At 46.4% G+C, this 14,787-nt stretch overlaps 1 protein-coding gene across 1 annotated transcript in view; it reads right to left on the bottom strand.

Annotated features, from left to right (window-relative positions):
- Positions 1-14,787, bottom strand: part of SAMD11 (sterile alpha motif domain containing 11) — a 111,610-nt gene that overhangs the window by 39,702 nt on the left and 57,121 nt on the right. The window contains exon 4 of the mRNA XM_010005254.1: positions 10,697-10,821. Coding sequence (XP_010003556.1) covers positions 10,697-10,821 — 125 coding nt within the window. The remainder of the gene's footprint in view (positions 1-10,696; positions 10,822-14,787) is intronic.

Below are 14,787 nucleotides of genomic sequence, written 5' to 3'. Positions count from 1 at the left end.
TAACTGAGGGCAATGGAGAATGGAAAAAAAACAATATTGGGGAAGCTGGGGGAAGGGAAACAGTGGGCTTCTGGAACTTCAGATCCTAGAACAATACAAGTGCATGGCAGTTCACGGGGCAACGTTAGTTCTAGCAAGGAAGGGGGAACACGACTGTATCTGTAAAAAGAGCTGAAAAATAAAGGTAGCATCATCCTCTCCCAGCAGGTCAGCTTAATGGCTTTAGGGACATGGCAGGCAGCAGGCTTCAAACCTTAGCTCTTGTACTGGGTTATCTCACTGTTCCTTTATGTCTCTACATCTATATCTATTTGTCAGCTGCCACTTAGACAGCAAGCTCTGCAGGACAGGAAGCAGCTCTTTGCTGGCTATTCTGCCAGTCTTAATAGTACAAAACGTACAAAGAGCAGAGGAAGCTGGGCCCTCCCAGCTCAGGACTGTCCCCAGCCTAGACCAAGGTATCTGCAAACATCCCCTAAGCATCACACTTCAAGTTCCCTGTGAAAAGAAGTTACCGGAAATAGGAAGAAAAAAGGAAGCAAAGGGGAAGGAAGAATGGGGCACACCAATGGTCTCTCACTGCAAAGCCAGGAGGGTGCAATATCGAGTCATTGAGATGTTTCTCTTTTCTGCTCACTCTACTGTGGCAGACACTCCTCTCAACAGCAGAGGACTCCAATGGGCAAGTGCCCGTCACTCATTGATCCCAGTGCATGACACAGCATCCCAAAGGTACGCCTAGTGTCACTAACCCCTTCCCTAAATCTGAGTTAACCACAGCTTACACAGAAGCTGTAGGAGCAAGAAACAAAGACATTAGCTGAGGAGAAGGGTTCCCAATGTGTAACATATAAACCATCCTTTCCTAGGCTTGAGAAGGAGCCTGCATCTCCTTCCTCAGCTCTCACCACTTGGCCATCTGCCTTTCCTCCTCCCATGCAAACAGTATCTTGCTAATTCCCACCTCCTTGTGCTCACTTGAGTTGCTTAGCTGGAGCTAAGCTCCTAAAAGGACTGTCCAATATCTTAGTTCCCAAGAAGTGAAACAGAGGAAGGTGCAGGTCATCCTGGAGCCATCCTCCTGTCTGTCTGCAATGAGGCTGTTCATTAGAGAAGGTGTACCAACATCCCCTTGTCTCCCAGATTCTTGCAAAATTCATTTTTTACAGCATGAACCAACCCATAAAAAGGTGGAAAATATTCATAGTATGAAAAACACTCATGGGGAGGATATACTGTACTTAAGAGAGGGATCTGAATTAATTTTATGTGCTGCAGAGAGGCTTTTTAGCAACTGCAAACTTGTGAATCCCTGCTTTCCTCCAGAAAAGATTTAAAGAATGAGGCTGTGGGGGGGAGGCTGGAAGCCTTTTGAAGACTCACCTTCTAGCTCTAGAAAGGACCATGTTCTAGTGGGTAAGACAGCAGAAGGGGGAAGCTTGTTAAATCAGAAGACCTAAGCACAGTTCCAGGATCAGACTTCCCTTGAGGGGCCAGAAAGCTCTTGGGCAAGGGTAATTTGGCTTCAATTTATTTATCTGTGATAAAGAGTTATGAAAACCAGCATCATCCCTCTGACACAGACACCTCTCTCAGTCCTGGGGAATGCCACACAATACCCAACCATGCCAAAAGCTGGGCCATGTGGCAGGGACAGCACTCACACTTCCCTGTGGGTTCCTACGTGTTGAATCTTCTGCGTGCGGTCTGTGCCAGGAGCCTGGTATTCCCTCCAACTCCCAGGACAGCTACTCCACCTCCTCCAGCTGCTCCTTCTACAGCCCTCCCAGCATTTCCTTAGAAAAGTAAATGCTGAAGACAGTGATTTCCAACAGAGCTGCTGGTGGTGCTGTACCCTTAGCACCACTGAAGTGTCCGATTGCACTCATTCAGCCCCTGAAAAAAACAGCACTCCTCCAGCCCGTGACAGCTTTGACAGCCAGACTCCTTAATTCCTTTTTCTTATTCCCTTAATCTGTCATCTTTATCAGGCTGGGGAAGTGCCAGGCAGCATGCAGGAGCCCCGGCCCCGATCAATCTCCACATTACAGCTGACAGAATGGTGCTAATAACTTATTGATCTAATGTTTGCCAAGCCCCACTGGGGCTGAAAGGCTGCCATTGATTGGCTTGAGGGAAGGAGCCTCTCAGCTGAGAGCAGAGCGGAAAGCCTTCAAATTGTCTTCTTCCCGAGGAGCTGGGAGATGGAGGGAGGGTGGGGAAGGGAGAACAGGGAGGAGGACAAGGAAACTAAAGAGAGGAAGAGAAATGGAAAGGAAGAAGGGTGCATATGTGAGATGGGGATTAAGAATGGAAGAGGAAGGAGGGAGGAATGGTTTGAGAGCCAAAGAAATGCAAGGAGGAGGGAAAAGAGCAGGAAAGGGGAGAAGAGCAAAGAGAATAAAAGGAATTGGGAACAAAAGATTGTGCAGAGCTAAAAAATTAATGCAATAGGCAGTTGACCCTCTTCTTGCTTACAGCAAATTGTTAATAAAACCTATCCAACCCCCAGCTGTCCATCCTAGGAGAGCTCCTCCCAAGTCTGTTCATGTCTGATGTAAAGCACACAGGCACTGCTGGCTCCCCTGACCAGGTCTGAAACCATAAACTTGCATCTGGGGAGAGGGTATAGACAGATTTCAGTTTAGTTTATGAATCTGTCCCCCACAGTGATATATATGAAACTTAACCCTTGAAAATCCCCACCCATCTCCTTGATTTGCATCAGACATGCTCAGTGGAGGGAAAAGAGCTGAGGGTCTTTGCTGTGGCCCTGTGGGGAAACCTGGGCTTACGTGCATATGCAGAGACAGCAGAGGGAGAAAAAAAAACTACATGTGACATTTCACAAATTACATTTATATAATTTCTATATTATAATGCTTATTGTTTTTTTTTCCCATTTACCCTAGATCAGCCCTGGACAGGCCAGCCTTGCCAAAGGGTGCATGTGTTGGAGCAGTGCTGTAAGGCAGGGGTTGAGCTGGCAGGGCTTCAAGAAAAGGCAGTCATGGTCACACACGACTCTGGCAGGTTTGCCTGCCCTGGGGCTCTAAATGCACAGTGCTCATTGTGATCAGGTGGACTTCTCTCAAGTTCACCAATCCAAAAGGCTGGGTCAACATTTTCACATGTTGTCTTCAGCACATCTCACCCACACACAGCCCTGCACCCCCTTCTCCCTCATTTTCACCAGAGACCTCACCAAGCTGTGAACCACAGAGCATCCTGCTGACTGTTGAGGGAAACTAGAGCAGAGCAGCAGCTCAACACCTGCTACCTTGGCAATGACCCCCCACAAGACCAGCTTTCCAGCCAGAGCTGTGGGGAGCTTGTGGAGGGCCGTGTTACCCCTGCTGTGCAGAACAAGCAGAGGCTAGGCTTCGCAGGACTACATCCACAATATCCACACCTGGTGACACAGAGGTACAAACAGGCACTGAAGCAAGAAGAGTATCAAAGCTCAGGCTCTGAAGGGGTCCTGCAGTCTCTGTGGCAAGGTCAGGAGAGTGGACCTCCTCTCCCTGCACTTCCACCCTAGCAGCAAGAAGGAGTGGGCAAGTCAGGTGCCACACTACAACCTGTACTGGATTTGTACATATAACATCAGTGAGATGTCACTGCAACAATGGTTTGTTTTCAGTTCTTTACTAGCTGCCTGTAAGACACCTGGGAAAGAAGTGGGAAGCAGGGGGCTGGGAAGAGGTTAGTTTTGGAAGCAGGATAATCTTACTCTTCCTAGAGCTGCAAGGAAACAAAGAAGAGTCAGTGTTTATTTCAGTTTCAAAGTGACAACATGTATTGGCCAAGAGTTTGGTGGCTGATACAACTGCCAGGGAGTGACAGAGTGACCGTCCTGACTACAACCAGTCTGCCCTGTTCACAGCAGGCTCAAATGAGGCCAAGCTGCTTCAGCTGCCATGGTGAGCCCTAGCCAGCCGTGGCACTCCTTTCCTAAAAGTGAGGGAGATAAACCTTGAAACACATCACTGACCTTCTTACAAGAACCCTTCTGCCAAGATCAGGCTTCAAATCCCTGCCAAGAGGTTTCATTGAATGCCAAAAACAGGGCGCCAAGATCAGGCTTCAAATCCCTGCCAAGAGCAGGTTTCATCGAATGCGAAAAACAGGGGACTAAACTGCCTCAGCTCCTTCTCCTCCTGCAGTGACAAAGCCAACAATTAAACCCCAACACCCACACCAGCAAAATCCCATGCACTCATGTATGCTGCAAGTGCAGTTGCAGGGGTCAGCAAAAGGAAATGCTTCCATGTTGGGCTTTCCCATTCTTCCCAAGACCCCTGTTTTATTACAAAAGGATGCAGGCTACCTCCCACTCCCACAAAACTTCAGAAGAAATAGAAATGAACTTAAATAGAGCACAAAGAAACAACAGTCCTCCAGATCCAAGTCAGGAGGATGAGTGGCACTGACAGAGCGTAGACCTTCTCGTTGCCTAGGTGAACAACTGTCCTTCATGTTAAAACAGGTAAGCAGATGTGGAGGGGCTTACAGCCCTTAGATGTCCATTTGGTGCTGATTTTCTGCTCAATTTCAGACAGCAGTTCAGTAAAGGCTTCTGCTTTTTTTGTTGTTGTTTGGCTTTGTTAAATGAAAACATGTCTGAATCCTAGCTCCTTATTACAGGCACAAAACCAGTCCTTCCTTGTGCTTCTGTCTCTGTTAGCTGTAACATCCCTGATCTCAATTCTTTTCATCCCCAATATTAACTCCTCCTTAGCAGATTAAAGTTCTAGGTCTCAGTGCAAAGCTAAAAGAAGTTACTGGGAAGCTCCCTGTGGGAAGCACATGGAGTTCAGGGACAGGCCCAAAGAAGGTGAGACAGATGGTTTCATCAGCTCCAGATCCACAGGTGTGAGCTGCAAGCACTGCCTTTCAAAAAAATTCCAAGACCAATTTTTAAATGCAAATTTGTTGATCTGAAATTTCTCTTTCTGCCTTGCTTAGCCAGCAGAGCACCAAGTGCAAAGATAAGACAAAAGGTTAAGTACAGAAGAACAAATCACCTCGCAGAGAGAAAAGAGAGCTCTCTTTTTCAGGATGTCTTTGAGACATAAAGATGAACAGTGCTTTTCCAGGAATGCAGAAGCACTGAGTATACATGGTCTCCAATGGAACACAACTCTTGGGAGTGCATCTCCTCAAGGGACACACATGTCACGTTCTCCCTATCATGGGATTTCCATAGGGATCATTGCAGGTTAACTTGCAATGATACTGGTCACCAAGGACACCACTGCTCTGAAGCCAAGGCTCTCGGGGTTTGTCATCTCCATCACATCCACCAACAACACCTAGAAAAAGCCCAAACTTTCTGGGAGCTCTGCAGCATTGGAAAGCTAGACTTCTGCTGCTTCCTTCTCCACAGCCAAAGCCTCTAATCACTCAGGAAGGGGTCTTTAATCTATGCCCAGTCCCAAATATTATCTGCAAAACCATAGCAAATTGCCTGTTGTTTGGAGTGAGACCTGACAGTCTGCCATATCTCCATTAAGTGCCCTCTCTCAGACCTCAAGCCAACTCCCTCTAATCACAAGGGGCAGAAGGAAGAGAAGGAAGATCTACCCGCCTTCCTCTAGCATCAGTGAGCCCAACACTTCCACTTCTATCCATCCAAACACCCCTATTGCAACTGGAAAGTCATTAAATCTGGCGCTGCAGAGAAGAGGGTATTTGAGGAGAGAAAGAGGAGAAATTAACAGGATTTTTTCAGGAGAAAAATAATGTTGAGCCTTGGGCCCGGACGGTATTACAAAATGCTTGTTCAAATCCCAAAGCAGTGTGCAAAGCACACACACACACAAGGGAGAAGGCACCAGTACTTTCTCTATCAGCCACGGAGCTCCTCTGTCCTCCCCCACCCCAAGCACACCCTGGCAGGCTGCATTAGCCAAACTGGATAGAGGGGATTGGACTTGTTTACAGACACACCACTAGCCGCTTAAAGGGGCTCTAAATCCATGTTTGATGTGCAAACCACCAGCTTTGCTTCTGTGCCTTTGTCAAGCAGCTCTGGCTCTGCTCATCCTTGTGTTTGTGAGTCTCTCTCAATTAAGATTAAAAACGCCTTGTGCCAACACCCGCTCTCCAGGTAAGCCCCTCTGTGGTGCCAGTGCCTACCCTGTCTGCTGCCTGGCCTCTATCTGATTCATTTGGAAATGACTTCTAGATTCTCATTAGGCTCCTCGCCTGCCCTGCCCTCCCACATGCAGGCTCCCCTGAGGCATTCCAGCATACTTGCTCTACCTTTGCAGATGTTGTTAAGCCTCTTACTGAATCTCCCCAGCGCAGGCTGGCTCGGCGTGTTCCCAAGGAAGTACAAACCCCATTACATGTACTTTTCCTTTCTTCCTCCATTTGGCTTATTATGGCCCCATCGTGACTGCAATTTAATTAGCACCAAGGAAAGCATTCCCCAGCATTCTCCACTGCAGAACACCACCAGAAGGGAAGGATGCAGCCAGAAAATCAGGTCTGTAGGGCCAAGAGAGGAGAGACCATCCACACCTCTCAGGTACACTGGTCCAGGAGCTCTGGGCATCACCGAAGCTAATTTTTCCAGATAGGTCTACATATGTTCCCTTCAACTGCAATCCTGCAGACTGCCAGCACTTAGGTGAAATAGGTCACCTCTCTTCTCCCCAAAGGGAGTATCCCTCTGCCCAAGAGCCAACCTTACCTCTCAGCAGCTGGATTAGCTAGCCCCAGATTTTAAAAAATAAATAAAACCAAAAAATAAAGCATCCAACACTGTTCAGAGAAATAGGAGGAGAAAAAATGTAGGAGCTGGGTATAAACCCAGTGTAGACATAATCCCAACTTCAAAAGAGGAGCTGGGTATCATTTTGATCAATGAAGAGCAACAGAGCTGGCAGAAATGCACCCTTCCTTTACCCTGCATTCTCTGATCTTCCACAAGAATTTACTGCTCTTTAACTCTGTGCTGGAAACAACAAACACTTGCACACTTGAAATTTACACAACCACTTGGTGAACAGGCATTACCCAGGGACTATAGAAACCAGTGCTCTCTATCTTGCAAGCACAAGCACCTCCACTCCCAGTCACAAAGAGAAGCAGAGAAAGAAGCAGTGGCAGAAGTTTACTATTGTGAGGACGCAACTCTGTCAACAGTCAACCCAGAGAAGGAAGGAGAGTGTGAGAGACTGCAGGGTAAAATCCTAAACCAGTGAGATGCATTTCCTCAGCTAGTTAAGAATTCAGTTACAAACAGGGCAGCTCTTCCCGAAACCCAGGACCCCCTGGGACCTAAGGAAATCCAAGTGCATCAGTGGTAATTGTAATAAATCTGCAGTGCTGCAGCGCAGGCCCAACACGGGCAAGTTTGCTCCGTGATTAAGAGATCTCTGTAATACCTGAAGGTCCCCAGTGGGCCCGGAGCAGTGAGATACAGCTAACATGCATCAAACACATCAGAATATCTCAATCATTACCAGAGCTGACGGTGGCTCCGAAACCAATCGATAAGGGCAATTAGATTCTATCAGGAGACGCCTCTCGGCCACCTACTTCTGCTGTCGTTGCAAAAGCCTCAGCTACCCCTGCCAGCTCCAGGTCTCCAGATGTCTTGCTGAGAAGCACTGGCTGGAGCACATTTTTGCCTTTATTGTGGATTTTTGCTGTTGGCATTCTTTATTTCCTTTAAAGGTCCAGTACCAGGGGACACTTCAAACAGGAGTTGTCAGCTATTCTTATCTGGACGTCTCGCTTCAGTACACACACTAGTGGGGGGAACACCACTGCTCCCCAAAAATCTCTCCTATGCTGAATCTCCAGAAGAAGACTATAATCCACATCTATTCCACACTGTCACAGTGGAAAAACAACACAGAGGTCCAGAAGAGAATCTAGGGAAGGACAAGACAGGAAACTGAGCTCTGTTGTTCAGTCATCGTTTGCTTTATGATCTTAGGCAAATTTGCCTGTCTGTGCCTTGGTTGGTTCACACACCTCAACAATGTATTTGAAAACTGGTGGAAGGCATCATACACCTTATCCCACATGGCTGATGAAACTTGACCTGCTGACCACGTAACTCCCTCCCTTTCCCTTTTATCACTCTAGACTGGCAATAACACTCCTTTTTTTTAGTAAGTGTATTTTCAAAGCACCATAACTTGGTGACCCCAGACTCTTCCTACCTCTTAGAGCCTCACAAGAACCAAAATACAGTGACCCCTTCTGTCCCAGCTATCCCAAGCCCTAAGACTGCACCTCCTCTAGGCTTACTGTTCCAAACATCTGGCACCCACCACTGTGGGTTCCTGCACCAACCAAGGTGCAGAATTTGCAGTTTGAGCAGCCTCTGAGGTGTTCAGCCTCTACTGTTGGGACTATAGGCTTAACTTAAACCATAAATGTGAAAGCAGTGACAGAAAACAATTCAGCAGCAGATTCCAACTTACTTTGAGAGCACTGCATCATGACTGATGTGGGAGTTTTTAAACATACCAGCATTAACATCAGTTATTCAGCACTGTCCATCTTCAAATGCCTCTTAGAGGGTGAAAGTCTCACAACCCAAACACACAGTATTGTTCTCAGAAGCATACGATGCAACCAGCAGACACTGGGGGCACATTTCTTTTTCCCTTATTGTTGTAACTAAGTGGTTTAAACAATAGCCAGCCCTTTATACTACCCCAACACTAAGTTTTTTAAAATTATACATGTAGTAGTTAGTTATACCATTCTTTCCTCCCGCCCCTTCCAGTAAAAACAAACAGAATGAAGACATAAACCAAATAATCAGCATCACCTACAAATCCCAGCACATTTTGTTTCTGTTCCCTCTATTTCCATGTCTGGGAGGTGGTAACACAGGTCCCAGTTCAGCACATACTCTACAGTCAGAGCTGGCAGGTTCTGCATGGACTTCAGCAAATATGCCTTCCCTTAATCAAACAAGCATGTAAAGTGAGCCAGCTCCAGATGGGGGAAAATCAGAATTAACCTGCTCCTGTGGAGATGTGACAACACCCCCTCTCCCCTTACATACCTCCTCTCCTCACCATCACTCCACCTACTCTTTTACTGCTCAACTCTTGTCAGACACATCAAATATATCACGTCCTGACAAGTCTGGTCAGTTGGTTGGTGGCCTCGTGTGAACAAGCCCTCTTCTCTTGCGTTGCTCAGACTTTCCTGGGGGTCAGAGCCAAGCACTGCTGCCCTCACTTCTGCAACACATGTGCAGTGCCCACATTTCATATGTCTTACTGTTTCTGATGGCTAAGAAGCTAACCAGAGAGACTCAAACAGAAATTCTAACAAATAAGAATGAGGACTTCTGCATCTAATCTTCTCCACTGCTTAACACTAATGGAAATGAAAAGTATCCTTTGCATTTCTGGAATGCTATGGATCTCAAGGAATTTCAACAATGAAAGCCCAGCAGTTTCTCTGTAAAGCAAACAATATTAATAACCATTTAAACACACACGGTCAGCTGAGACATAAGACTCAAACAGGTCATACAGAAAACATGTCTCTCTGGCCAGTTTGGCTCTTAGAGCTGTGTAGGAAAAGAGGCTGTGGAGACTGGTTAACAAAGAGAATTGCTGGGAAAGCAAAGACTGGAGCTGTCCATGCTGCTTTACAGACACCTCACAACCCCCCAGTTCAGCACAACACGTTTACAAGCCTGAACACTTTCCTGCAGAAGTGGTCACACCAGCACAATTTTCACTCCAGGTAGGAGGAAACTTTCCGGAACTGAGTCAAACTTTATGCAAAATGCAAAGCAGGTACCCACTGTGTTACTATCTATCCTCCAAAGACATTCCCGAAGGGTATTTGGTGTGGTGTTCCCTTCAGATCCAGGGTTCAGTTACTGAGTCAATAGAACGACTTTCAAGAAAACATGAACAAAACCACATATGCAGAGATTTTCAGGAGAGGCCTACATTAGCATACACAGAGAGATCCAATTCTTATTTGGAAGGACAGGGATTACTCACTACAAAAACCAGCATTACTCCTAGTTTTTCAGCAACTTTTATTTCTAATGAAAGCAAACTGCAGATTCTGCAAACAACAAACAGATCTCCAGTTTATTACCAGTGCCTCACTTGTCAACTGATGCATATCTACCACCCAAGCATCCTTGCCCATAGCTCCCTTACTGGCATCTGGAGAGGCACGGTGCAAGATCCAAGAGGAGCATTTCTGGTTCTACCATGTTAAGTTGAAACCAGATAACTTCCCAAAAAAGCCAGGTAGCACTACAAAACCAAACACCCTCATAAAGGAGTAGGCAAGCACAGAGGCAGCACAGGGAACCTCTGATTAATGAAATTACAAATCAAACCATGCTCTCTGCAAGGCCTTTCTGCTTCACTTGACACTAACCCTGGGGACATTTCAATTCTTCGCTGGCGCAAGCTCCTTTGCCAGTAGTTTAACACAGACCACTAGATTTGAGAATAACACGGGGCTGAGATCTCAAAAGGACTTTAACATCACCATGAAATCCTTTCCATATTCATCTTCAGCCAGAATATTAAAAGCCTTCATGTAGCTCACTCCAAAGTGTAGCACAAACAGATGCAGAAGAAAAAACAGTTGCTGAAAAAATGAACAAGTGGGGGGGGGGTTGAAAGAGAGGAGGGAAGCCAGCAAACCCAAACCAGCAGGACCTGCTCCAGCTGCTTACCTGCTGCTCCCAAGCCAACGTCGATGCTGTTTCTCTTGAATTCACAACGGCTCTGGGTCTCTGGCATAACGAGCTGACGACTCTGATGCAGGTTGGAGATGATAGTGGAAAGGTCGTTATCACGGCTGCAACAGAGCAGAAAAGCACCAAGTTAAGGAAATCCTATTTGCCACCACATAATTGATTTTTGTGTGTGTGCGCGCGCAGGGTTCTTCTGTTTGCCCCCTCAGAGCTGCACTTCAGGAAAGGTTCCCCCCTCCTCCCCACCAGGCTCCTAGGTAACCTCCTCTGGGCTGAGGGAGCAGACACTAAGCGCAAAGTACTTCCCAAACAGAACTCTCATTTCCCATAAAGGGCTCAGCAGCTGCCAGAGCTCCTGATTTCAGTTTTGCCAGATATAACTTGCGTGGGCCAGAACTTACATCTCAGATGGAAAAACTGAAAGTGTAGGAATTGGCAGATCTATTCCAGAATTAATAGGAAACTTGAACAGAACTGATAGTTTTCTATCACTTGCCACCCTTCTATTCTTGAAAAAAAAGTTTTTCTGTTCCATCACTTACAGAACACAAGGCTACTTTATTTAAATAAAGAGTAGGTTTTCTTTTCTGAAACCCACCATAAACCCAGTCATGAGCATCACTCAGAGCTGAGGGTTCAGATTTATTAACAGAACTAATCTGCCACTCTTCACTCTAACAGACCCTGAAACGATGCTCCTTTCCTTCTGGGACAAGAGAATGCACTAGAGCAGTTCAGCATTATTTTGCCTGTTATCCTTGCATCAGATTTCTGCTAAGTAGGGTAGTTTAGTCTTTTTTTTTTTTTCCCTTCTATGGAGAGGCAGAACACAAACATCAGAAGACATTCACTGTAGCAGATACAGCAGTTCAGCTGGCAAATGCTTTTGCTTGCAAATCGCTACCCACGTGAAAAATATTTCTGAATAAATGATACACAAAGACTGAAGAGGAAGAACAAGCTACAACGTATACATGATGCTCAACGGAAATGCTGGAATGTCTCCCTTTGTTTGTTTGCAGTATATGTTAAAACACCCATCCTTCTCCCACAGGGTGCCTGCCCCAAGCTAAATGTGGCAATTTTTCTTCCTCTCCTCTTTCTAAATGGAAGATGACAGCCAGGAGAACCAGAGACACTCACAAAAAATTATACATTTTAGAAATATTGCCCGCCCTCCCACAGCCACAGCTCCCTCCCCACCTCTACTCACATGACAAGTGCACCCACTCTGTGCTGCTGTGACACACAGCACATGACCACCAACTCACTGGTGCAGAGGAGAGTGTCCTCACCTGGGACCAGCAGGACAACCCGGAGGGTGCATTATCTGCAGAATTACCTAGCAATGATCTTCCTTTTAAATATCCTCCTCTTATCCCCCCTTACCTCCCCCCCACCTGCTGCACCCCCACCTACAGGCTATCAGCACTAGCAACAGGAGCAGATCTGCTCAAACGCTCCAGAGAGCCCATCTCCAGTGCAGAAGCAGGGGCTAATCTGTCGTCTAGCTCTCTGCTAATCAGATAAGTTTATGACAGAAAGTCTTTAGACAGAGGTACTTTCAGCGGGTGTCTGGCTCCAGATTTTCACAAGATGCAGCAGACAAAAACAGACTCTTATTTCAGCAGCCGCTGTCATGGTCCCTGCTGCTCCCCCCACCCCCAGGCTCAGCAAGGAGATAGGATGCTTGGATCTCAAAGCCTTTGAGCACCCATTGCATCTTCCTCCGCTAAACCAGTTCAGATTCCTCCTTATGCAAGCAGAAGGCTAATTACTTAAGCAAGCCCACAGGTGAGTGGGAAGCCCATTTCTCCTGTGCCAAGCAGTTTTGGGTCTTATCCTCTTTTAGCTGCCACCTTTAAGATGCATTATGCAAATATTTTGGTGTCTTAAGTCATTTATGGGATTAATGTGAAGTGATTATCAGTTCTTTTTAATCATGCCAATCAATAACTGGATGTCAGGGACAGAGGACAAATGCAGATAAATGCTGCCATCAGCACAATGCTCAGGAAAGGGCGGAGGAGATGAGCAGAAGTAGAGAGCGAGAAAAGGAAGGGAGTAGGAAGAGAAAAATGGGATAATTACATCTTTGCATTTGCAGAGTGCCTTGCATCCCAATTGAGCCCAAAACACCTCTGATACATAAACACATTAAGAGACCTATGAGAAGGAATTGTTTTATCCACTAGTAAAATGCAACCAACCTCTCTTTCTGGAAAAGAGCAGAACAACTCCTTAACATAACTTGATTCTCCAAAACACAAAGACTGCAGAACATTGTGACAAACCCACTGTAAATTAAAACCAGGAGATCTGAGTGGAAGGAAACATTACCACAAGAGAATTATCTTCTTCTTCCCCAATAGAGATATTTTTAGGAGAATTTCATTGGCCTTAAAATTATAATCATCATGGTATGCAAAGGTGCATTAGCAAGTCATAACTCCACACATGAGCAGATACCAGAGGGCTTACAGATACACTCTACAGGCTTTGAATTCAGTTCAGCTACCCATGCAATTAGGCAGGATCCCAGGAAAACACTACTCTGTTGGAATACATTTGCAGAAGGCAAACTGAACACCAGGGTGACACTGAGAGGAAAAAAAGACTAGATATAAGGCAAACACGTTGAGACAGCTTTTAAAACATCAAGCTGTCACTAGACTTTGTTCCTTTTGCCTTAGTGCACGGGAGGTGTGAAGCAGAGACTGCCTTTTTGTTCCCGGCTTGTTCTACACCTGGCACAATGGGAGGCAGCTTATAGCTGGGGCTCAGTCTTAGCAGGAGAGAGGAGAGTGAATGGTAACCAGAGGATCTTGTGAAAAACTGAGATACATTTCTGCATTGGGTGAAGACTTAAAAGCACTTTTAAAAAATAACACAGGTCAAGCTGGCCCAAACAAACAGCTCCACACAGCTGCAACCAGTCTCCAGTGACTGTGAGGGCTCTGATAATGGCTGCACTTGTGTAAGGCTCTGCTTGGGCCACAGAGAACTTTCTACCACCATGTTGGATCAACAGAATAAAACACCAGCTTTGGTTCTGCAGCTGACAACTCTGCCATCTACTCCTTACCCATGACTGTGTAAGACAGCAAACAAACATCCTTTTTACAAGAAAAAATTGGCTTCATCCTGGCTGAAACCAGCACAAAGAGACCCTCCTGAATCTCCACAGAGCAACTTCCAACTAACTGCTTTCATCATTTAATAAAGCTAGTGAAAATCTGACCTTTAATTGAGCCTCAGCTCTTCAGGTACTCTACCAGTTGCTCAGTACCTTAGCCAGGAAGGAGGAATTTTCAGAAATCACCTTGCTTTATTGCACACTTGGACCGCAGCACCGCAGCTGCAACCCCAACCCTGAAATCCCACTGCCTGCTGCTGGTCAGCCCAGCAGGAGCACAAAAGACACAGCACTACCACAGGCTTGGGGAGATCTGCTTGGTCCATACACCAAAAATTGCAAAATATGAGTTTTAAGTCCAGCCTGGCCAAGCTTCTCCACAGCTCAGTCCTGCCCTCTGCCCTCCAGCCCTGAGGGGAAGGCCTCAGCCACACCACACACATCCCCTCAGCCCCGCCACCTCCCTTCGGCCAGACAAACCCTAGAAACACACTTCTATCCTAAAATTGATTCTAAACATCCATACTTTACCACAGAAAACGGCTATCTTCAAATTGCAACCGGCCACTCACCTCAGCCCAGGTGCACAGGGCCCTGCTGCCCCCCACCTCCACTGCAGCTCTCACTGACCCCTCTCCTCTTCCTCAGCCCCACTCCTCATTCTTCACCCTGAACTGTGGGCTCTGGATTTTTGCACTTGTGTTCTCTAAAAGCAGCCCAGTCCAGCCCATCTTGCAGAGCACAGAAATGAGACCCTCTCCCTCAGCCCAGGCCACAGGGTGTTTATTCTCTGTGGGCTCAACTTGCTCAGGTACAGGTGTTTTCAAAACATATCAAGTCTCTGGGGAGAAGGCTATTTGTTCTTCTGGGTTTACACACCACCAAACTTGCTCACACTAACCCTGTCACATACAAAACAGGCAACAAATTCAGG

The sequence above is a fragment of the Chaetura pelagica genome, unplaced genomic scaffold, assembly GCF_000747805.2.
Source record: "Chaetura pelagica isolate M959 unplaced genomic scaffold, ChaPel_1.0 scaffold159, whole genome shotgun sequence".
NCBI classification, from domain to species: Eukaryota; Metazoa; Chordata; class Aves; order Apodiformes; family Apodidae; genus Chaetura; species Chaetura pelagica.
The sequence above is the reverse complement of the archived record's forward strand: the minus strand, read 5'-3'. Positions and strand labels throughout refer to the sequence as shown.